The sequence below is a fragment of the Balaenoptera ricei genome, chromosome 4, assembly GCF_028023285.1.
Source record: "Balaenoptera ricei isolate mBalRic1 chromosome 4, mBalRic1.hap2, whole genome shotgun sequence".
In the NCBI taxonomy this organism is placed as follows: domain Eukaryota; kingdom Metazoa; phylum Chordata; class Mammalia; order Artiodactyla; family Balaenopteridae; genus Balaenoptera; species Balaenoptera ricei.
Window position 1 is genome coordinate 146,134,731 of NC_082642.1, and position 25,319 is coordinate 146,160,049.

Sequence of the window (25,319 nt, forward strand, 5' to 3'; positions counted from 1 at the left end):
CTGTCTTCTAATGAAATATGTTCATTTTTTACAAAAATCTTTCAACCTAGGGGTAGGGGTGGTAGGGTTTTAATTCATAATCATTTTTGAGGGAAGAAGTGTGAACTGGCAGTTTTTCAACTTGTGGTGACCTATTCTTGTTTTATCTTGGTAATCGTTTACAGTTTAAAACAATTTGTTCAACCTCCAAATATCGTTGATTTAATTAGTGAATGAATATTTAGAGACAGAAGGAGCTAAGGCAATGGAAATGGAGTGAATGAGGTTCTCTAGAGTTAGCTTCTAAAAACAATCACATGACTTAAATACCTCTACACACTCCCTTCAGCCCATGGGATAAAGTTCAAACTGTAGGCACACTGCACGAGGCCCTTCCCATTCTGACTTGGTTTTTTTTTTTTCTTATTTTTATTTATTTTTTTATTTTTTCACACACACACACTATATTTTATTTTTACAAGAGATAAATAGACTGACACCAGGCATTGTACATGGATGACCACAACAAAAGCAACAATGATTGCAATTACCAAACATGAAACACACTCATACTATGTCATAATATTGACATATCTGACTCGGTTTTATATCATTCTCTAGTTTTTTTTTTTTTTTGCCCTGCACCTAATATACACCATAAGCTTTAACTCAGTACTTCTCAAGTGAGGTTTGAAGACCATTTGCATCACTATTAAAAATAATGCAGATCCTTGGGGCACATTCAGACTTATGAAACCAGAATCTTTGGGGGCAGAGCCCAGGAATCTATATTTTTAACAAGTACCCCAGAGATTCTTTTTTTTTTTTTTTTTTAATTTTTACTGGAGTATAGTTGCTTTACAATGTTGTGTTAGTTTCTGTTGTACAGCAAAGTGAATCAGTTATACATATACATATATCACCTCTTTTTTTAGATTTCCTTCCCATTTAGGTCACCACAGAGCACTGAGTAGAGTTCCCTGTGTTATACAGTAGGTTCTCATTAGTTATTTATTTCATACATAGTAGTGTATATATATCAATCCCAATCTCCCAATTCATCCCCCCTTCCCCCCTTGGTATTCATAAGCTTGTTCTCTACATCTATGTCTCTATTTCTGCTTTGCAAATAAGTTCGTCTGTACCATTTTTCTAGATTCCACATATAAGCGATATTATATATTTGTTTTCTTTCTGACTTACTTCACTCTGTATGACAGTCTCTAGGTCTATCCACATCTCTGCAAATTGCACTGTTTTGTTCCTTTTTATGGCTGAGTAATATTCCACTGTGTATATGTACCACATCTTCTTTATCCATTCCTCTGTTGATGGACATTTGGGTTGCTTCCATGTCCTGGCTATCCAGAGATTCTCATGAACACTAAAGTTTGAGAGTAACTCCTAACAGCCTTGATATTCTCAACACCTTGATATACCTTTGTAAGGCTTTTCAAATAATTTAACATATCAGAGCATATGCTAGAAACTTTCACTGCCATTTATCGAGAGTACAGAAGGAAGAGTTCCTCGCAAAGAGGAGGGTCTGTTCTTCCTCTCGAAGAAACTGCAAAGGCGTGGGAGGAAGGAAGACTAGAATTCCACTGGCTTTGGGTGGAAGGTGAGTGAAGCCTCAAAAATGCTCAGGTGCATGTAAGAACCCCAGTCCTTTCATGTCTATTTCCAACTGTTCTTTCCTCCTTTCTAACTAAATATTTTTACCCCACCATGAACTCAGGTAGCCTGAAATGCCATCTGCCTCCAACGTCTGGACTATTGCATATGCTCTTCCCTCCCTGGACTGCAGGGCCCCATTCTTCCCAGTTAAGATCCAATGCAAATGTTACCTACTGCCCAAATTCTAGGTCACAGCGAATCACTTTACCCCTTGGACTCCCACACAATTTCACTCATCATTTTCTCGTGTATTTTGGATGTAACTCAAATGTCCCTAAATCTCACCGCCTGTGAATACAAACGCAGTCATGTTAGTGATAATACCTGACTTCATTAACTTGGCAGTCTTGTTTTGCCCTGAGAGGTCCAGGGCTGTCTTCCTGTGTGCAAGAATGAGCCCACACATCCTGGTGCTGATGCTGTCCAGCCATCGACTTCTTTCTGTCTTTCGACCTGAACTCAAAAGCCAACGGCAAAACCCCTTTACAAGATCCCAACTCCAATCAGGTCGGCTGGCACAGTGCCAGAGTGCTCGGGTCTCCCTTAAGATTGATAAGTGTAGGCTTTGCCAGGTGCACATCTTTTCGCACAGTCAGTGCTTTGAACTCCAAAGATGCTAAATGGCTTGGGAACTTAATTTTAACACCAACAATTGGATGAACACCGGAATAAGCAGCAGAAGATGAAAGCCTGACCTGGGCTTGAGATGAGCCGGCTGACACCATTGGGCGCTCAACCTGGTTCCAAGTTTCCTGGCGGCCACCACGTAGAGGGAACACCTGTTAGCCGACGCCACTGTTTTCACTGTCAGACAAAAGTAGGGCTGCCAGAGGCTTTCTACAAAATCCTGGATGCATTTGATGCATCCCTATCAGGAAGCTCAAAAACCTTGCGAACCTGGGCTTCCCGCCACCCCCAGGAGAAGGCAGAGAAGAAGCTCTGCTGCAGGGGCTGCCAGAAGCTACTCCTGAGGGGGTCTGGTCTGGGGAGGGACGTGGCCGGCGCTCGTCCTCCCTGCTGGTGTCCGCTGGCACTCGATTCCGGGTATCCCGGCAACACTTAGAGCGAGCAGGCCGTCAGGCTTTTCCTTTCTGCTTTCAGCAGGAAAGGAGGAGGTGGTCCTCGGGTGGCTTTTTCGTTCAGGCTGCGGGCTGTGCTCGCAAAGGGGCGCTGCCCACGGAGGTTGCGGGACCCCGCCGCCGCCTCCTCGAGGCCTGCCCTGCCCAGGGCTTGCGCGATGCCTCCCTGCATCCCCTCGTGTGGGCTTCTGCCTACACGCAGGGAGCCGCAGGGATCCGCGTACCGAGGCTTCCAGGCTGGCGGGGCGGGGCCTTTAGTGAGGGCGGAGTTTAGGCGCTACAGAGCGGGGAAGGGCGGGGTCTCGCGAGGCAGGCCTACGGGGAGGGACCTCGCTAGGGGGCGGGACCTCGCTAGGGGGCGGGGCTTGGGCGCCAGGAGGGGGCGGTGGCCGCGGCGGCGGAGGGAAGGGGAGGGAACGAGAGGGGAAGGGAGGGGAGGCGAGGGAGGAAAGGGAAAGGAAGGGGAGGGGGCGGCCGGCCACGGAGAGGGAGTGAGTCACCTGATAGCTGCCCGCGCGGCCCGCCAGGCTCGCTCGCTGCCGTCAGTCGGGCTGCGTCGCGCCTCGGCTCTGGTGAGTGGCTCGCCTGTCCCGGGCGCTCTTCCCCGGCAGGGTAAGCGCGGCGGCGTCGCCCGCGCGGTCTGGGCCGCCGGCCTGTGAGGGGCGGTCCGCGGGCAGGTCCTGGGGAGGTGGTGAGGGAGACCGGGGCGGCTGCTTTCTGGGCGGGGGGCATTAAGCGGGGCCCGCGGGGGGCGGCTGCGGCTCCCGTTCCTGGAAGTGGCCGCGTCCGCCGGAAGGGGCGACGGGTCGGCGCCCCGTGCCCCCGCGCGCGGCCGGCGCCGTTGTTTACGGGCCCGCGCTGTACTTTACCCCCGGCCGGCGGGCGGGGGGCCGGGATGTGCTGGGGCCTGGGCGCCCGCTCCCCCTTCCCCGCCTCTTGGGCACCTGGGTTCGAGCCCGGCAACCCCCCAACCCCCAGCCGGCGCGCGGCCCGCCGGGGCTGTGACACATCAGCACCGCCCGCGCGGCCGCCCCGGCTCCGTATTGTCCCTCCGCCCCCTCTCACCACCGTCGGCAGCCGCCGCGTCCGGCGAGCTGTTTGCCTCCCGTCTGCCCAGCCTGGGTGTAGGTCGCGCGTGTAATCACGTAAGAAAGGCCGAGTTCATGGCTGGAGCAAAAATACCACCCTGCGGGACTGGATTTAGCGAAGATTGGTTTGGGGGCCTGGAGATCCCAGGGCTCCCTTTGTTGGAGTTTTGCCCGCGCGTTGTAATTAAAGACTCCCACAGTCGGGTGAGAGTGGGTGTTGATCGTAGAGTCACCAGCTTTGTGCTCGTCTAATGAAACGCGAGTGCCATGGTTTTCTCGTTCTTGCACGGCAGTTTTATGTCACTGAGTAGAATGGTACAGAAGGTTTTTGTGCAGTGAGCCTTCTGCGTTGAATTTGGGCTGATTCAAGGTATAGCGTAGTAGTGATTGTGAAAGAACGTGTGTGGGAAAAACAGACTCCAGTGTCACGCTTGAAGGAACAAAGGCTGTTTTGTAGGGATGCCTATCTTTCGGGAGAATTCTATCAGTATTGGGTCTGGAGGGTGCTGCGACTAGGTCTTTGTTCATGTAGTTTAACACTGCTTATATCCAGCAGGGTTTGCATTTCAAGCAGTTCCGAAAGATAGAGGGTGGAAACACCGGACGTGTTAGTGCCAGAGCGCTTGAGCGCTTCACATGGTCAAGCAGAGAAATGGGAAGAGGCCGGCTGCTTCTTCCTGGTCTTGGGTAGTGGTGCAAGGGCTGGGCTGGGCTTGAAGGCGCTTGCCACTTCAGCCTTTGGATTAAAGAAGCCTGGGGAAAAAGAACACTTGGTGAGTCAGCTGGGAGTAGGATGGCCTTGGTTTAAGTGATGGCATGGCATCGTGCATTACTGTTGTTTAACCTGTGGCTCTGTCAAGTGGTTTACCATTGTTCAATATATTGGTTGGCTAACAAGGTAGATGACTCCTTAAAAAAAGTTGGGCTGCTGAGTCATTCGCCCCAGCCTGAGAGGTAATTAGGAACAGCTGGTGCAGATACTCTCATCACATGCCTCCACTGTAAAAGGCCAAGGAGCACTCAAGAGGGGTTGCTTCAGAGGCCTGAAGCTGGGGCTGTTTGTGTTGATACAGGTAATCAGCGGGTGAGGTGCCAGCGCTCTTAGGAAGTGGCCGAGGAGCGCTGAGGTGGTGGGTAAACAGAGCAGCCTCGTGACCTACTGCCTGAGAAGTTTGTGCTGGAGAGAGCTAAAACTGAGGAAGAAATTTGCAGCTAGGAGTCACCTCTTAATAGTATTGTAACAAAAGTATTCACTCTTCTTATTGTACTTAGTTTTTTGTTTCCCTTTTGTGGTTTTGTTGTTCTGTGGTTTATACATTTCAGAAAGTGAACTTAATTTGTTCTTCATAAAGATTTCTTTAGGAGAACACAGAAGGAGGCTTCCTCCACGAGCCTTCCTCGTGGTTTTCATGGCCCCTGGCTTTTCATTACATACACTAGTAGTTTCTGGTGGCAGAGAGGAGGGGAAGGAGAATGTGGGTGGAATTAACAGGTCTCTTTGGATCGAGTCTTGAAAGCACTGTCGGGTGAAAGGCAAACCATATGGATATCTGTCTCATTGTCGTAGTGTTGGCGCTGGTGTCTTTCCGTCTCGGATCATTACTTCTTGCTTTAAAAATGAGCACAGGACCCAAGCATACAGTCCCTATTGCTAACAGAGTTTAGGGAAGGGAAGTGTGGAGTGGGGGTGGATCTGACCCTTATCTGTGGTCAGAAGAATGACTGATTCTTATTGATGGTAGCTCATTAAAACATTTTGTAGTAGAAAAAGGTGCCTTACTTTTGGGACTAGAAGAGATTAAAAATCATGAATTTTTTAGGGATTAGGGTTTCTAAGGTGAGTGCAAGATGATTCATTTGGAAGAAAATAATAAACCCTTGATTTTTTGAAAACTCACTTTTATATAAAATAAGAAAGACATTCATCTTCAAGATACAGGATAACAGTAGTACATGCATGTTATATAACTTGGGTTTATGCCTCCCCCTTTTCTGTTGGGGAACATAAAGAGTTTGTTAACCACTGCCAGTAACACTCTTTCAACAATTGGGGTACTTTTTTTAAAACTTGTGATTTCCTCTTAAAAGCTGTCATTTTTTCAGATGTTCTTAATTCATTTTAATTTTTATTTCACATGTAGTTCTATTCTTTTTATGCTGTATTTTAAAGATTAGAAGCTTGAGTGTAAATTTCTTATTACATTGTTGATGTGGAGAATGGAAATAACAAAAAATACATTGTTGCCTATTACATATAATACCATGTATTTTGAATTTGGAGACAAGCCAGATGGTTGGTTTGTTTCATGGGTATGATTTGAAGTGTAGTAATAGGTAAAAAGGGTATAATGGGACCACCAGAAGATAATCTGCACATTGGAGTATAACTTGTATATAACAAATTCTTTGAAAGATCACTGTTACTCCTTGAAGTCTGCATTTTTGGGGGCCAAGTTTACAAGGGGCCCCTTTCACAAGGATTAATAAGACTGCATACCCAGCAAATCACTTGGGAAGTGGCATTCCCCCCGTTACTGCTCTTCACGGTGCTGATCCTCTCCAAGACTTAGGTTTTAAGGATCAGCTCGTCCTCCCTTTTCTGACTAATGTTCTGTTAATGGGAGAATTGCTTTAACCCTAAACTCACATTTCCTGAGGATTCTACTAAATGGAGGGTGTATTTTGTGTGGCTGAATGGGTGACTTAGGAAACTATTTTGATTTTAAAAAATATACCAAACCAGGTAATATACCAGAGCTCAAGGTATGGGTAATTTGAGCACTATTTGCCAGAATCCAGGCCCCTTGGAGAGAGTAAACATTTCAAGACTGCAGGTAAAATATAGACTTACACCACCATGAAACCTGGGCTTCTGGCTTAGTGCATAGCATTAAGAAAATTGAAGTTGTAGATTTGATCACTGTACAGTTGACAGAGAAGCAGTAAGCAAAGTCGTTAAAAGTGGGCCATCTGGAGCCAGACTGCTGAAGGTCAAGTTCTTGCTTTGTTACTTACCTGCTGTGAAGCCTTAGACAAGTTACTTCACTTAGTTGTGCCTCTTTTTCTCATCTGTAAAATGGGATGATGATAATAGAATCTATATCATAGGGGTTGTTGCAAAGTGCATTAATATGTGTTAAGCGGTTAGAACAGTGCTGGCTCCGTATTAAACATCAGTACGCATTAGTTGTTATTGTCTGTTCTTCAGAATCAGGGAAGTGCTTGGTTACACAGCCACATTTTGCAGCCTCCCTGAGCTGCATTTCACGACTGATCAGAGGAGAGAGTGAGGAGAAGCGTGGGTGTGCAGCACGTGGCTGCTACTGGGAAAACAACTCAAGTGAACATTCTGACAAATCAGTAGCAGCATCTCAAACAAACACCCCACTTCTGAGGGCAAGTAACATAGGACATGGCTTTTTAGTAAAGGAATCTAACAGTCTCAGCAAAATGCTCTAGAGGCAGTTTTCACCAGTTAATTGGAATTGGCTTTTGAAGAAATAACATCTGCCATCCTGCATCTCATCTATTCTTCATGTTATAATTGAGGACACTGTGGTCCAGCAGGGTTAGTAACCTGTCTACCCCCTTCCTGCTTATTAACATCAGGACAGAACTCATTTTTTGATTCTCATTCCTGACTTGTAGTGAACATTTGGAATGTAAGTTTACCTGCCAGTTATTTCTAAGTATTGTATTTTCTTTAAATGACATGTTTGTGCTAATATAGAAAAATTATCCATGATAAACAGTAGATATGTTTATCATGTGGCTTCTTGCACCGGTTAGTAATTCAGAAAGGTTGTGTCAAACATTTTGACCATCCTTTTGACTAGAGTGTAAGTTTCTTAATGAAGATGCATGTCTTCTGTTTATCTCCGTGGAACAGTGAACGTGCTTTGGCTGTTTGTTCCATAAACTGTCAGTCGCTGCACTAGTAGTATAACATGGATTCTTTTTGGTTCTGTGGTTTTGAAACTTGGGGATTTTTAAAAGAGTGAAGGAGAAAACAGTATATGTTGTACCTCGTAAGTTATTTTAAATATGTACTGAATTGAAACCCTTGATCATTTAGAATTCTACTTTCTGTTTCCATCATTGGTGTGAGGATTGAGGAAGCACCTGGATTTAAATCATTTAGTTCATCTCCTGAGATAGAAAGGAAATTTGTCTTCTGACTTCTTTTTCCTTGTAATTGACTTAGAATTGGATCGAGCAAAATATAATTTGGGTTGTCTAGATGCTAAACCTCTTATACATCTAATACTTTCCTTTAATATGATCACTCCTCTGGAACAGATCCTTTGTTTTATTTAGGATCAGGGACAGTTTAGAGAATATTAATAGGATCATAAAAATTGTCCCCAAGCAAATATAAGGAACAAAGAAATAGTGGTTGCCAGGATCTTGGTTGTTAATGACTGTCCTAGGAGCACTGTGGGCATGCAGTGGAGTTGGCGGGCTGCTGGCTCCTTTCTCAGTACTGGCACCGTTTAGAAAATGTTACATCAGTGCAGGTGAAGCTGTGTGCAAATCGTATTCTTTTTTTTTTTTTTTTTTTTTAATTAATTAATTAATTAATTTATTTTTGGCTGTGTTGGGTCTTCGTTTCTGTGCGAGGGCTTTCTCCAGTTGCGGCGAGCTGGGGCCACTCTTCATCGCAGTGCGCGGGCCTCTCACTGTCGCGGCCTCTCTTGTTGCGGAGCACAGGCTCCAGACGCACAGGCTCAGTAGTTGTGGCTCACGGGCCTAGTTGCTCTGTGGCATGTGGGATCCTCCCGGACCAGGGCTCGAACCCGTGTCCCCTGCATTGGCAGGCAGACTCTCAACCACTGCGCCACCAGGGAAGCCCCATATTCTTTTAAAAATAAATTTGAGTCATTTTCTTAATGCCTTAGGAAAGTTAGTAATCAAAGGATATTTTTGTAAGAAAATAACTGTTCCTAGCTTCTATCTGGTAAAGTCATTTTCACTTTTTTAATTTGTCATTTCTTAGATTGAATCAGAGTCATAGTGGTTAGCTGTACTCCACTTCCCCATCCCCCATTAAAGTGGAATTACATTAAAAAGTGTTTTATATAGTGGGGTCATTTTTTCAGTTCCTTTGTAGCCTGGACCTTGTCAATATCCCACCTCTAAGGTTATAGACTAAACGTGGTATGGGGAATGTCTTACCTCCCTCTTCTGCCTTTTCTTTCCCCCCTGTCATTAATCTCTTCTTTTTACTGACTGGTCAGCCTCTAGGATTCCCAGGGGAGATGTTTTTGGCCTAAGGAGATGAACTCTTAGGGTCTTATTGAAGAAATGGGAAGACCCTACTTCCTGGTATCTTCATATCCTTAATGCCTTATTCCTTCTCTAAAATGTGCCAACGTCTTTTGGAAGTCAGTTAAATCAGTGAGGAGATGTACTTATCCATCAGAGAGTTTGCTATAAAATAGGTGACTATAAAAGATTTATTAGTCTTTCAATGAACTTATTAGGTTGTAATTATTAGTTTGTCAATTTGGAGTAAGTGGGTTTTGGTAAGATCAGTAATTTCATTAATGTGTATTTTGCACTGAACTGTTATTTTATAAAATGTAAAGTGGTTGTCAAATCTTGGCCCAAGACACTTTACATTTTTAAAGTACCTAATGTCTCTTTATTTACTCTGTTTTTCTGAGGAGTGTCCCCAGCAGGGCTCCTCTAGATAGGATTTACTACTAAAATTACAAGGGGAAGTAAGAAAAAAGACATTGCCCTTTTAATCAGTTTTCCCACATTAGTAAGAGACTTTTGAAGTAGAAAAGAATTTTGCCCAGCTGAGTAGGGATCTTTGCTTCATTCCTTCATTCCCAGTTGTCATCCAGAGATAGCAAAGGAAATGCTGGTTAGGGACGAGTCTGTAGCTACGAGCAGCTTCGCCTGCTTCATTGTCTCTTGGACTGTTGCAAGTACTGTTCAAGCTCTAGATATATTTCTCTGGGCTTTTAAAAAAATGTGTGTTGCCTTTAAGCGCATGTCTGTTGTCACTGGCCTGGTTTGTTGCCTGTTCCAGACCCTAGGAGGTCTGGGACACCTTTTCCTCTGGGGAGCAGGTTGGCAGCAGTGCTCACCAGTGGCAGAGCTGCTCAGGTACTAGCACGCCTCCCTGCCATGGCTTCTCATACACCAGTGTGGAAACATCCTCTTCTCTCCTACTGAGTTAACTTTGACCAGCTCTCTGATCCCTGGGGAGTAAAGAATAATTGTGTTTTTAAGTTTCAAGGCACTTTGGTCTCTTATCTTCCTGTGCATGCTGTTCTTCTCCCCAGTTTACACTCAAACACATATTCTGGTGTGTGTAGATAGTAGGGTTGCTAAACTCATTTCACCGTTCATGGTATGCCTACGTGTTAGGTATCGGGTTTACATTTGGTTAATGAAACATATTTGTGCCTTGATATGCCAGGAACTTTTCTAGATGTTGGCAATACAGAATTTTTCAGAGGTTACAGTCTGACAGGCAGACCATTACTGTAGCATGTGGTAATTGCTAAAATAGCAACATGTAAGATGTGGCTTGAAACCATAGGGTATGAGAAGAAGCTTAAGCTTTGGGAAATTAAGAAAGCCTTAGGAATGTCAGTGATGAATGCATAATTTAGTGGAGGAGGCAGCTTGTTTTGACCGCTCTTTTGAGAAGCATAGCAATGAAGAGAAGAGAGATTTTAGTTGGGGGAGGTTGGGTCAGGAAGGTTGTGTGTCTGCGTCTGTATGTATTTAAAAATAAGGTCAGTGGGAAAAGGTTGAAAATGCAGGCTATGTCTTTCTTTTATCCGTGGCTAGTTCCTCTTATGGTTGCAAGATGACTGGCACAAGTTCAAGTGTACCAGTAAATATAACTGAGTTTCTTGGAAGAAGACTTTTTTTTTTTTTTTTTCTGTGATATCTCTTTATTAGTGATAAAAGCCTTTCCCAAAGACCTCATAGTAAATACCACCCCAGCCTCTCCTTTTTGGGGCCAGCATTGCATAAGTTTATGCCTAAATCAGTCAATGTCAAGAGAAGTCAGACCACTGTGATTGGCTTAAATGGATTGCGATTCATCTTGGGTTGGGACTAGGGTTTGCTACCCCCGAAACTCATGGCCTCAGGTAGAGAGTAGATTTGTGGGCACAATCAGGATGTGGTTAGAAAATGAGGGGGCAAATGGAACTGGATGGCCAACAGTGTCATCCTTGCCTGCTACTTGTATCAACGCTACGCACAGACACATACTTCTGAGTAGAAAAAGAAAACGTGGTTGTCTTCGGATTTGGAGTTTTTGGTGACTTTTTTCCTCTTATATATCCTACTATGATCAAGTATTATTTTTACAGTCAGATCAAATAAATGTTTTATTTTAAAATGATTTTAAAATTGAAAATTTGCCCATTCTATCCAAAAAATTACATGTAGTAGGAATACATTTCTTTCAGTACTGTAAACCAGGGGTCCCCAACCCCCGGGCCGCAGACTGGTACTGGGCCCTGTTAGGAACTGGGCTGCACAGCAGGAGGTGAGCAGTGGGCACGTGAGCAAAGCTTCATCGGCTGCTCCCCGTCGCTCGCATTACTGCCTGAACCATCCCCCCTGACATCCGTGGAAAAATTGTCTTCCATGAGACCAGTCCCTGGTGCCAAAAAGGTTGGGGACTGCTGCTCTAAATAGTTCTGAGGTTCTCTGTTATTCTCCTAATACTTTCAGGGAAAGAAGAATATATAATAATATCTTGTAGCTTCTGATTGTGTCTATACCAAGAGGACCACTCTCTCTCTCTTACTCTGTAGGGCATGCCCATCTGTGATGTCTGTGGCTCTCAGTGAGTGGTGAGGCTAGTCTGGTTTGAATGGAATGGTTGATTCATTGCCTGGATAGGCCAGCATTCTTTGGAACCCACATTCTTGAATCTGGGATACTAACGGGAACATCACTCCCTCTTTACACACTCATTCTTCGTCTAGGAGGGAAAGCTGTCCTGTGGTTAGTTTATTTGCCATTCCTTTCAGACTTCAAGAATAATTCCACGTTAATTTTATACAGTGTTCCTGTAGCACTCCTAAACTGTTTACTGCACTTTGATATGTTCAAAGGACTTGTGTTTAATTCTTGTTCCTTCTTCTCAATCCTAAGTTTTGGTGCTTTGTATGGATGGGAAAGGCAAACAGATAATGTAAATACATAAATACTTAGTGCTGTAAATTCATAAAATAGAAAATAATTACTAATAGTTTTTTTTCTATTTGAGAATAACGAATAGCTATGATAGATGGTTAGGGTAGGCTTTTGAAATAGTGTTACTTTTTTGGATAGAATTTAGAAAGACAATACTGCCAAAATAATTTTCATCTCCGGTAAAAAAACAATAGTATTTACCTACTCAGTTGTTCCTCGAATGATATTTGAACTGAGAAATATTTCAACTTTTTTTTTTTTTTTTTTTTTTTACAGGCCTAAAATTATTACTTATTTGACTAAATCTTGTGACTGTATATTGGAAAGTAGCTATCTGAGGGCTCAGGTGGAAAGTCTACAGCTCGTTAATCTCCATTTTAGAGATGGTAATTTTGACTTCCGTAATTTTGACTTCCAAGTTAACATCAATAACAAGAAATAGATTTTAAAAATTTAGTTTTAGCTATGTATATTGAGATACCTAGCACTATAGTGCCTACCAGGGATTAGTGGATTAGGTTATCTTTAAATAAAGCATTTCAATTTAGTACCTCTACCAAAATTAAAAAGTTTCATATCTGTGATTCATATTCTAATTGCTCTACTGTAACTGCTGCCTTATTTAATTAACATTGTTACTTAACATTTTTTCCTCTTAATCCTTTTTTTTTGACTCAAATTTATTATGAGTTGGGGTGAAAAGGTGTTTAAGGAATGGTTGGGAATTTGAAGGGCACCTTTTTGGTGGTTTGCTTGTTTTTTCAGTTACTTTGCATGCTATATTTGTCAAGTCTTAGACCTACAGAGGGTCATTCTGACCTAGATCTAGTTTTAGGGCTTTCACTTCCTCTAGGCAATCAGAAGTAAATAATGTGAATCATGGTTATAATTTTTACAGTTTGAAAACAAAATAACATATGAATATTTCATTATGAATGTGGGACACGAACACTTATTATTCTATATGGAAAATGACTTTTGGTGAAATATCTCCAGCACTGTGTCCTTCGTTTAATTTTCCATATGTAGTTGGGTATAACTACAAACTTTGATTTAAGTTCAGCATAGTTTGGTGTCAGATTCTTTTTAACGATAGATTATGTAATCCAAGAAGTGTTAATCAGAAATTAATAAACTAAATATTGAATAATAAGGAAAAATTTCTATTCCATAAATGCCCTTTTAATCTGCTTGTCTAACATTGTTCTCATCACACACACAGGATACTTGAGACATTTCCCTCTAGTCTTGTTTTTTTTATCCTCCTCACTTTTACCCCCACCCTCAAAACAACCTTGCTCTTCAGGCCATGTCATATGAATTGAAATGTAATATTTGGACCTGGGGCAGAAGAACTTTTTAACCTCTAAGTGACTGACCCTCTAAGGGCTTCAGTTTCCTCATCTGTAACCGAAGTGTGGAAGTGGGTTGTATTGGGTGAATGTGCTCTTTCAGTTGGGAATTCTTTGGGTCTGTGAAATTATCAATTTTCTTGAGCAGACTTGTATAATTTTAATATTTTCTTTTTATCTTGTTGAGATCTTTATTAGACTTATTGACATTTCATTCTTAAAGGTTCAGGAATCTCTGTATTTTGTAGTTTAACTCTTGGGTTTGTAGAACCTTTGAAAATGCAGTATTCTTTTGGTCATCTTTTGGATAAAGATGGCAATAATAATAATAAAATGTTAATGATCTCATGCCAGGCGCTGTGCTATTAAATGCGCCCAACCATTCAATCCTTAGAGTAAGTGTTGATGTTGTTTTCCTTATGGGGAACCTAAAGGGTGAGGTCAGGTATCTTATAGATCACACCGTTGGTAATGTCTGCAGAACCTTAATTATATCCCAGTACTTCCCGTTCTTTCCAATATCATGCTGCTGGTTGTTTTAAAATACCTAAAATTGATTTTCTTTTGCATTTCATAATTCTGTATATTTGGTGTTTAGCACTTTATCCTTTTTCAAAGGGCTTTGTGACATAAGTAGGGCAGGGGCTCCCTCCTTAAGTCTCAAGGGTACACATTTGCCCGTGTTCACAGAGCTAGACCTGACTTGATGGGTTTTTTCTCCTTATTTTCCTGTAACAGGGTTCTCTTTTTCCACATCAAAGCATCTTTTTATTTTAAATTTCTATAAAATTTAATTTATTCTTTTGTGCTTACTGTGAAGATATCAGTGGAGGCTGCTGTGTTTTAGAGTTGCCCATGAATTTTCTAGATAGTGAAAAACCAATATCCTGATGAGTGGAGGAAATAATCTATTATCAAGGGGGAAAAAAGTAATTGACATCCTTTGGGAGCCTTCAAGACAGCCGAAAGAAATGTGAATTGCATTTTTTCCGAAGGCATATGTTTTTGTTTATGGTTTGTTGTCTCTTTGAACATTTTTCTGATTATAAAGTAATATGTTTATGGTTAAGAATTTGAATGCAGAAACAAAAATTACCTGGATGTAACCATTGTTAATATTTTGATACATACCCTAACTAGAGGTGGAGGAACCAAGGTTTCTGGACATGTTAAATGTGAGATGCCTGTTAGACATACAAGTAGTAATTTGAGTATGCAGTTGGATACATGAGTACGAAGTTCAAGAGAATAGTCGAGATTAGACCAAATATAAATATGAGAGTGTACAGTAAGTCCATGAGTGATCGTGTCCACGCTGTGAGTCTGGATGAGTTCTCGTAGGGAGTGTTACAAAGAGGAGGAGAGATCTGAGCACCAAGCCCTGGCTCTCCAGCATTTAGGGGTTTGGAGGAGAAGGAGGATCCACCGAATTGACACGGGGCTGCTAGTGAGGTGGTGAATCAGAAGCCAAGTGAAGAAAGGATTTCAGGGAGGGAATGATAAACCTGTTGAATGTTGCTGAGATGCTGTCTAAGAAGACTCAAAATTTGCCATTTGGCAATGTGAAGGCCGCTGATCCTCACAAAGTAATTCCCATGGAGTTTAGGGGAAAAGGTCTGATTTTAGTGGGCTCAAATGAAATTGGGAGAGAGGGAAGTGGAGATGGTGTGAATATAAATGGCTTTTTGGGGGAGTTCTACTATAAAGAAGAGCAGTGAATTTTACTGTAGTTAGAAGGATGTGGGGAGGGTCAAGAAATTTTATTTTAAGAAAAGAGCCATTACAGTATTTTTGTATGCCAGTGGGAATGTAGTGTATTCATTTTTTTCTCATATTTTGCTTGGTGAGACTTTGCAGAAGTTTGTCAATTTTATTGGTTTCCTTAAAGAATCAGCTCCTGGGGGGAAAAGGGGTGGAAGGGATTGGGATTGACATATATACACTATAGAAACTATGTATAAAATAACTAACTAATGAGAACCTACTGTATAGCACAGGGAACTCTACTCAGTGCTCTGCGGTGACCTAAATGGGAAGGAAATCCAAGAAAGAGGGGATATATGTATATATATATAGCTGATTCACTTTGCTGTACAGCAGAAAGTAACACAACATTGTACAGCAACTATACTCCAATAAAAATTAAAAAAAAATCAGCTCATGGTTTAAGTCATCAGTTCTATCAAAAGTAGCTGCAAAATTTTATTATGTGAGTGGTTTTCTTGGTGGAAATACAGTAGATTTCATTAGATTCTGTAAGTCGGAGAACCAGCGCTCCAGTTTGGAAGTTTTAACAGCTTGTTTCCCTAAAAGATACCCTTACATTTTTAAAGATTCTATCTGAATTGATATCTTTGTCAATATGAAATGTTAAACAGTATGTATAACATTGTTCCCAAACAAGAAGAAATCTTACTATATTTTTCTACCCTTCCTATCGCCTAGTTTTGTTAAAATAATCGAAGATTTTGGTTAAAGATTGATTTTTCTCTTTATCAAATTCCTTTTCTATTTGAAGAATCTTTGAAAAGTTGCATTAAGACTTACAGCCAAGTTATCAACAGTTTAGACTTAACTGAGTTTGACTGTTTTTTGTCTACTGTCTATTTAAGCATCTTTTAAGTTTATGTTTTTACAGAGTATTACATATTTTTGATTTAAAAACAATAAATTTATCATAAAGCAACTTCATCTGTTACACACTTAATTCTGCTTCAAAGATAATATTCATCTTTACCCATTTCTGCTATTTAATTTTTTAGAGACACAGACCTCTGTGTCTCTAAGATGTTTGTACCTCATTTTATTTATGAACCTAAGATGTTATCTGTTTACTTTCTGTTACCATAGATGTTGATTTTGTTTGCTTCTGCCATCCCATCAGCTGTATTTATAATCATTCTATTTCTGTTCTTAGTCACCTCTACAATCCCCCCTCCACCTTTTTTAAAATTTGGTCTCATTAATCTAAGGCAGTATCTTTTGACTCTGTACATTATAAGTTATATAGAAATACTACCTTTCCTTTCAGTTCTGTCTGATTCCATCTCTCAGCTGGCCACTTTTATTTTACTAAGGTTAATAATTACATTTCATTTAATAACCATAATTAAGTCTTCCATTATTTGTTCTGAAAGTTGAAAACCAGTTAACAGTGTTCATGTTATTATATCTGTGTCCATATTGGGCACTGGAAAGCTAAGTAACATGCTATTACACTTTTTTCTTTATGGTTTCACTGTCACCCTGTGCCACTCAAAAACATTTTTTTTTTTTAATTGAAGTATAGTTGATTTACAATGTTGTGTTAGTTTTAGGTGTACAGCACAGTGATTCAGTTATACATCTATATCTATGTATCTATTCTTTTTCAGATTCTTTTTCCATATAGGTTATTAGAGAATATTGAGTATAGTTCCCTGTGCTATACAGTAGGTCCTTGTCGGTTATCTGTTTTATATGTAATAGTGTGTATCTACACACTATTAATCCCAAACTCCTAATTTATCCCTCCTCCCCCCCAACTTTCCCCTTTGGTAACTATAAGTTTGTTTTCTATGTCTGTGGGTCTCTTTCTGTTTTGTATATAAATTAATTTGTATCTTTTCTTTTTTTTAGATTCCACATATAAGTGATATCATATAATGTTTGTCTTTCTCTGGCTTACTTCACTTAGTATGATAATCTCTAGGTTCATCCTTGTTGCTGCAAATGGCATTATTTCATTCTTTTTTTATGGCTGAATAATACTCCATGGTGTGTGTGTGTGTGTGTGTGTGTGTGTATGTGTGTATGTGTATGTATCACATCTTCTTTATCCATTCCTCTGTCAGTGGACATTTAGGTTGCTTCCATGTCTTGGCTACTGTGAATAGTGCTGCCGTGAGCATTGGGGTGTATTTATCTTTTCAAATTGTGGTTTTCTCTGGATATATGCCCAGGAGTGGGATTGCAGGGTCATATGGTAGCTCTATTTTTAGTTTTTTAAGGAACCTCCATACTGTTCTCCATAGTGGCTGTACCAATTTACGTTCTTACCAACAGTGAAGGAAGGTTCCTTTTTCTCTACACTCTCTCCAGCATTTATTATTTGTAGAGTTTTTGATGATGGCCATTCTGACCAGTGTGAGGTGATACCTCGTTGTAATTCTGATTTGCATTTCCCTAATTATTAGCGATGTTGAGCATCTTTTCATGTGCCTTTTGGCCATCTGTGTGCCTTTGGAGAAATGTCTGTTTAGATCTTCTGTCCATTCTTTGATTGGGTTATTTGTGTTTTTGATATTGAGCTGTATGAACTATTTGTATGTTTTGGAGGTTAATCCCTTGTTGGTTGCATTATTTGCAAATATTTTCTCCCATTCTGTAGGTTGTCATTTTGTTTTGTTTTATTTATGGTTTCCTTTGCTGTGCAACAGCTTTTAAGTTTTATTAGGTTCTGTTTGTTTGTTTTTGTTTTTATTTCCATTACTCTAGGAGATGGATCCAAAAAGATATTGCTGCAGTTTATATCTAAGGGTGTTCTGCCTGTGTTTTCCTCTAGTTTTATAGTATCTGTTCTTACACTTAAGTCTTGAATCCGTTTTGAGTTTATTTTTGTGTGTGGTGTAAGAGAATGTTGTAATTTCATTCTTTTACATATAGCTGTCCAATTTTCCCAGCACCACTTATTGAAGAGGCTGTCTTTTCTCCATTGTATACTTTTTTCTCCTTTGTCATAGATTAATTGACCATAGGTGCGTGGGTTTGTTTCTGGGTTTCTATCCTGTTTCATTGATCTATATTTCTGTTTTTGTGCCAGTACCATACTGTATTGATTACTATAGCTTTGTAGTATAGTCTGAAGTCAGGGAGCCTGATTCCTGTAGCTCTGTTTTTCTTTCTCAAGATTGCTTTGGCTATTTGGGATCTTTCGTGTTTCCAGAAACATTTCTAACATCAAATTCAAATAATAGTTAACAATTACAGAGCACTTGTATGTGTCAGGCACTGTCTTAAGGACATTATGTATATTATTTCATTTGATCCTCCCAACAAAAAGTACTATTCTTGTCCCTTACTTCTCCCCACCCCCCCAAAAAAAGGGAATTGTCAGAGAGATGTAAAGTAATTTGCCCAACTGGCAGGGTTGCCATCAAGCTATAAAATAATATTCTGCGCTGTCCACCTCTGGTGCTCTCTAGAGCAGCCAGCTGCCATGTTTGTGAGGTTCTGAAAGAGTCAGTCTTAGGTGTGCTCTCTGATGATTAATCTCTGTCCTTCTTATCTCTAGCCCCTGACTGTGGGATCTTATAGATGTCTGGGGTGAATACTTTGAAAGTGGTGTGGGAATGAGGGTGCTGAGTGAGTTGGGGAATTTTACTCTTCAGGGGAATTGTTGGAAGTTTTCACTCTGCTTTTTTTTCCCCTTTGAGTTTCTTATAGGAGTTCTAAGTTAACTGGGATAGTAACTAGTACACCCCCCTTTCTGCCCATCAGTTGCTCAGCTTAGAAAACCTACAGTTAACATCATATTTCATGGTGAAACATTGAACACTTTCCTTACAGGAAGGCAAGGATGCCCTTTCTCACCACTCTCACTATTCAGTCGTTGCAATAAGGGGAAAAAAGAAGTAAGTGTAAAGATGGGAAAGAAGTAAAAGTGTCTCTATTTGCAGATGACATGATTGTGTACATAGAAATCCTAAGGAATCTACAAAGAAACTGTCAGAACTAATAAGAATTAAGTAAGGTTGCAGAGAATTTAAGGTTAATATTAAAAAAACCAATTTTATGTTTATATAGTAGCAGCAGAAAACCAGAAAATGAAGTTTAACAAACAAATCCATTTATAGTATCTACAAAATACCGTAAAATACTTAGGAATAAATCTAACAAAAGATATGCAAGCCCTCTTTACTAAAAAACATCAGAATAATGCTGAGAGAAATTAAAGAAGACCTAAGTAAATGGGGAGATATGCCATGTTCATGCATCAGAAGACTCAGTTTGTTAGATGTTGGTTCTCCTAAAATTGCTGTGTAGATTCACTGCAGTTCTAATCAAAATTACACTGGCTCTTACAACTCGAGAAGAAGACAGCCCAGTTAAAAATGGGCAGAAGAATTGAACAGACATTTCACAAAAGAAGATACACAAATGGCCAGTAAGCATTTATAGGGATGCCGAACATCATTAGCCACCAAGAAATGCAAACTAAAACCACAGCTCTGTACCACTGTATATTTATTAGGATAGCTGAGATTAAAAAGACTGACAATACCAAGGTTGGTGAGAATGTGGAGCAGCTGGAGTGGTCATACACTGCTGGTAGCAATGAAAATGATACAGTTACTTTGGAAAAGTGTTTAGCAGTTTCTAAGAAGTTAAACGGAAACCCACAATATCACTCAGCTTCTCCACTTCTAGGTATTCAGTTACCCAAGAGAAATGAAGTAATGTCCATGCAGATGTTCACTGAAGCTTTATTACAATAATCCAAAACTGGAAACAATGTAGTTGTAGTTGTCCATCTTTATTACAATAAAAAGTCCATTTACCATTAAATGGATAAACAAATGGTGGTACATACATATAATGGAATAGTATTCAGCAATAAAAAACCCAAACATCTAATGTCCGCAACCTGATCGTCATTAAGCCGAGTGAAAGAAACCTGAAGCCAAAGTACATAATGTGTGATTCCATTTATATAAAAATCATAGAAAATGCATGCTGGTCGACAGTGACATAAAGCAAATCATTGGTTACCTGGAGCCAGGGGAACAAGGAGGGAGAGACCTCAAAGAGGCATGTGGAATTTTGAGAAGTGATGGAAATTTATCTTGATTGTGGTGGTGGTTTCGTTCACATATACAAGTCTCAAAACTCATTAAATGCTCTGCTTTAAACAGTGCAGTTCATTCAAGGAAAATCATACCTCTAAGTTGATAAATAAAATAGTGACTGACAAGTGCATGTTAGAAAATATATAATTCAGTAAATAAGCTGTACCGGGATAAGCCAATTCTAGTTGCTAGTTCATGTTTTCAACACAGTCGTATTCCATTGAGGTGTAACAGTCCTATTAAGGATCACATAGCTGTCAGATCTGTTAAACAAATAAAAGACTTCATTGTTTCTTAAATTTTTTGTAGTAAGAAGGTATAACAGAAGAATCTGTTACTCTTGTTTTAGTTCTGGTACTTGGATTTCCTGTGTTCCTTTTTTCTTCCTTTATTCCCTTCCAAGCTATTTTAAACTTTTACCCAGAATTTAACAAATTTGAATTTGTTGATTTGGGAAGGAAAAAAAACCTTTTGTTTCTGATCTGTTACCAGGTGAGTCCATAAACAACTGTAAACTTCTGTAACCATTCAGACTTCTCCCTTCTAAGTATAATTTTAGCTTAATTTCACATACGGAATTAGACCAAGTAAGTATAACAAGATCCATGATTAAATATATAATTCTCAATAATAGGAAAAGTAAATGGAAAAAAATCCAACTTTCTCTCTATGGAACCTCACATTTGTTGTAATAACCATGAGCTGCAAAAATTGTAGTGATTCCCTCACCCCACCACCTCCATTTTTAAAAAGCTATAGCATCTTTTGTTACATAATTTTAACATAGATTGTCAGGTTGGTTTCCCATATGTCACCGTAGAAGTCCTTAAAACACAATGTCATTGTTTTTGGTGCTGCTATAAGCACCTGTGCTACTTACCTTAATTCAAACTTATGTTTTCTGTTTTCCTTTAGCTTCTTTTGGTATATGCATCCATGTACCTTATCCAGTCATATTTAAGATTTTTTTTCATAAGGCTGAGAGAAGTGGATTTAGAAAATGTGATTATCAGATACAGTGTTTAAACAAGCGTGATATTTAGGATCTGCAGATGATTAAAGAAAATAGCAAATCTTGGTTCTGATTTATTCCTACTGGCTCTTTCTGGCTGTTAAGTCAGGTCTTAGAACATTGGAAGAATGCAGATTTAAGTTATTGTCTGTGATTTCAGCTCCCATAGAATTTTTGATGTTAAGGTTCTTTCAAACTTGGGGATGATAACAAGGAGATCCCTTATCTTTAAAAAGATTCTTTCCTATGAGCATCTCCACCTTAAATTAAAATAAAAAAAATGTTTTTTAAAGGCCTTTAAAGAAAAGATAAAGGACTGAAGGTGCAAACACACGATACTGTTTGGTCTTCGCCATCCTCTTGAAAAATAGAAGATAAGACTCACCTAATTTAAGAACACTTAAACTGTTGGTATCTTGGGTATATTGTAACAGGTACCGGCTTAGCAGATTTTGAAGCTAAAGAGGGAACCAAGAAGGGTGGCGTGGTAGGAAGAATTTGCCTGTCTTCCAAAGACCCTGCCCTGAAATTGAGTGAGGCAAAAGTAATTGACAGGATGATGGGTGGTGGCAGGCAGAAGCAGTAAGGAGAAAAAGGCAGAAATTCCAAATGGCCACAAGAAAGAAGGAGAAGGAGAGTTGGGAGGAACTCACCCAGGCTGCAGATGAAGGGCACTGCCTTTATATAAAGGCCAAGACATTTGCCTGTTGTGCCATTTCTGATGTCCAGGGTCACCAGTCTCTCATGCCCAGCCATACACACGCACCCCCTTGGCTAACAACTATTTTGAAAATAGTCGTTCTTAGTAATTGAATATTATGGTTAAATGAGAATTAACCAGAAAGTAGTTTTTGTTTGAAGGCTTACTGCAAATACCTTTAGGAATGCCCACATTCCTGTGGAAGTTGTTTATAGAGATCATTGTCATCTCTTTCACCCCAAAGTACCATTTTCATTTTGAACATCTCCAGGTTGTGTTCTTCTTGAACGTAGGGACTGTCTTTTGTTTGTGTTTTTATGGCACCTAGTTTATTATGTGGCACAGGTAGGCACTTGTAGAAAGAACGTTTGTCATTGTTCAGTGAAGATGAAGGATGTTCGGATGATAGTCTTTTTTATATGAATCCTTGGTGTTAGGTTACTCCCTGTGCCCTACTAGGTTACTCCCTGTGCCCTGTGTCCAGCTCTTCTGTACACGTGGAACTTCATCTTCATTCTGAATTTTTGTTGTGAAGTACTGTAGATCTGGCTCCGTGATCCAATATTCACCTCAGGATTTTAAAAGTTTTTTTTAAGTATATTATCTTTAAAGTTATTGAAATGTGATAAAGCAACATCATCTTGTTTCTTTTAAAAAATGCTTTTGAAAGCAAAAACATTAAGAAGTAACTATTAAAACTTAAATTTATATTCTGTATATTGAGCAGAGAGTAGAAGTTATTTCCAAATTGAGATGCAGGAAGCTTTAAAATGCCTGTTCATCCTTTATCAGCATTACTGAATGAATCAGCAATTTGCTCAGGTCAGTGAACCTTATTTTGAACTGTAACAATAGTTTCTATTTCCAAGAATATAGAAAAATTCATGTGTAACAGGAATCTGAATTTGGTGTTAAGAAATTAACAGAATTTTAGGTCTGGCAGGCTCTGGGGGGGTATTACATTTTACTGTTTAGGTTTGAAAAATGATAGAAGGTGACAGACGTTAGAAGGATGTGTGCCCTTCTTACCTGGTTTAGTCATTACTTAGTTATTGTTATTCGGTAAAATTGGATTATTGACCACTTGATGGCTTTCAGAATTAGGAAAATGGACTTTCAGAACAACTTTTTGTAGTGCTCCATGCTAATGAAGCCAAGTTTGGGTAGTTGTATTGGCTGTGTTTATAGTTGCCAACCTTTGCTCTCCTTTGGCCAGTTGCTCCCAGAGCTGGGCCTCCCTTTTGCTCCTCCTGACTCTGGAAAACCTATCCAAGGAATCTTCTCTGAGTACTTGGCTCAGCGGCATTATTCCCTTATGTATTGGAATAGCTGACTGTGCTGTGTTTGGAAGAAGATGTAGATGATTGGGGTTCTGGGTTTATACTAAAAATGCCAAGTCATTTGTTCAGAAGCAAGTACCTGCATTGGGCCAGGTACTCTGTTATATGCTTGAGTTGTGGTAGAGAACAAGTCAGGCAAGGTTTTGACATTTACGCTGAGACCTAAAGGTGAGGAGTTAGCCAGCTGAAGAGTAGAAGTCCAGGGAGTGGGGAGAGCATGTGCAGAGGTCCTGAGGTCAGAAGGAGCTTGATGCCTTTGGGTGAGAAGGAAGGAAGGTCAGGCTGGAGAATAGCGAGAGAGGGAGACAAAGGCTTTGAGGCAAGGCTGGATTAATAGAAAACCTGACCAGGCAGGTCTGGAGGACATGCTAAGGATTTAGAATTGATCATAAGAAATTTGGAAGACGTGGGGTTTTCAGCAAGGGAGACATTGATATAGGGGAGTAAATTGGAGAGGATCAAGAGGGGCTTGAGGGGGCTGAGGCTTTTGTTATTTGTATTATCATCATAATTAATAGCTAATATTTATGATTTGTTTGCTTTGGGCCAGACACTGTGTTCAACCCTTTACCCTCATTTTCTTCATGTAAACCTCACAACAACCCAGTGAAGTGCTGCTGTTATCCTTGTTTTACAGGTGAGGAAAACAAGACCCAACCCAGCAAGGTTAAGCAGGTTGTCCAAGGCCATATAGTGAGTAAGTGGCAGAGCTGGGATTTGAACCCAGACAGCATATGATTCTAGACCCTGTTCTGTTAGCCAGTGGGCTTGTGTTTTCAGTGTATGAGGTCATGGTCCATTATTGGTTCTTGAAATTGGAGTGGATCACAACTGGAATTTTTTTTTAATAGAACAGAGTAGAAATTAGACTACTTTGCACTAGTAAGGATAAAATATTGATATATGAAACTTTGTGCCACTTTTCATTTTATGTAACTATATTTGTACATGTGTGAGCTTGTAAGACATTGCATTGATGGCTTGGACTGGAGTTGTGGCGGTGTAGACGGAGACAAACGGGTCTCAGCTGTAAGAAGCCGAGGCACCAGGTCTCGGTAAGAGATTGGACACTGGGGCCGAGTGTGGGAGGTGTCAGCGATGAGTCCCAGGTTTCTGGTGGGAGCAAGATCAGTACGCTTTAAGGGAGACTGACCCTTCTTAGAGGGGTCGTCCCGGGTGGCTTTTACTGCCTGATTCTCAGCTGCAGCTGATGGAACTTGGTGTTGGCATATGGCCCAAATCTGCAAGCTGACCATGAACTTAAGAGGTAACCCGTCACACAAAACGGCTCAACAGGGGGGTTGAGCCAAGAGTAAATTCTCTCTTGAATTTGAGGCGAGTAGTGAGCAAACTGGTGGCAGTGGGCCACACAAACACATGTGGGCTAACTGCAGCTCTAGAGTGAAGGTATAGGCATTGGTCTCTGTTTTATGTGAACACATCTCTCCATTTATTTAGGTGCTCCTCAGTGTCTTTCAATATAGCTTTTTTTAATTGAGGTAAAATTGGTATATAAACATTATATAACCTTCAGGTGTTTACCATTATAATTCCACATCTATGTACATTACAAAGTGCTTACCACCAAATCTCTAGTTACCATCCATCACCAGCCATACAGCTGACCACTTCATCTATTTTGCTCACCCCTAACCCTGTTCCCTTCTGGTAACCAGCAGTCTATTCTCTGTATATACAAATTTTATTTTGTTTTTGTTTGTTATGTTTTCTTTTAGACTCCATATATGAGTGGGATCATACAGTATTTATCTTTCTCCATCTGACTATTTACACTTAACGTTATACCCTCAAGGTCCATTTGTATTGTTGCAAATGGCAAGATTTCATTTTTTTATGGCCGAGTAGTATTCCATTGTATATATATACCACATCTTTATCCATTCATCCATTGATGGACATATATGTTGTTTCCGTATGTTGGCTATTGTAAATAATGCTGCATTGAACATGGGGGTGTGTATATGTTTTCCAATTAGTGTTTTCATATTTTTTGGATAAATACCCAGAAGTGGAATGGTTGGATTATATGGTACTTCTATTCTTAATTTTCTGAGTAATTTCCCCAC

General features: G+C 40.3%; 2 protein-coding genes across 6 annotated transcripts in view; one reads left to right on the plus strand and one right to left on the minus strand.

Annotated features, from left to right (window-relative positions):
* Window positions 1-240: 240 nt before the first annotated feature.
* LOC132364443 (uncharacterized) lies at window positions 241-24,488 on the minus strand. The gene is made up of 4 exons (XM_059920009.1): window positions 24,251-24,488; window positions 3,801-4,071; window positions 3,236-3,415; window positions 241-2,972 (listed from the first exon to the last, which is right to left on the minus strand). The coding sequence occupies exons 1-4, from the start codon at window positions 24,486-24,488 to the stop codon at window positions 2,618-2,620; spliced, it is 1,044 nt and encodes a 347-aa protein (XP_059775992.1). The 3' UTR covers window positions 241-2,617.
* BACH1 (BTB domain and CNC homolog 1) overlaps window positions 3,186-25,319 on the plus strand; it is a 46,370-nt gene continuing 24,236 nt past the window's right edge. For 2 of the 5 annotated variants that reach the window (XM_059921425.1, XM_059921430.1), the window contains exon 1: window positions 3,186-3,307. The gene's annotated coding sequence lies outside the window, so the exon portion shown is untranslated. Of the gene's footprint in view, window positions 3,348-23,869; window positions 23,930-25,319 lie in introns of those variants that run through there. The other 3 variants (XM_059921426.1, XM_059921427.1, XM_059921428.1) reach the window with 3 other exon arrangements.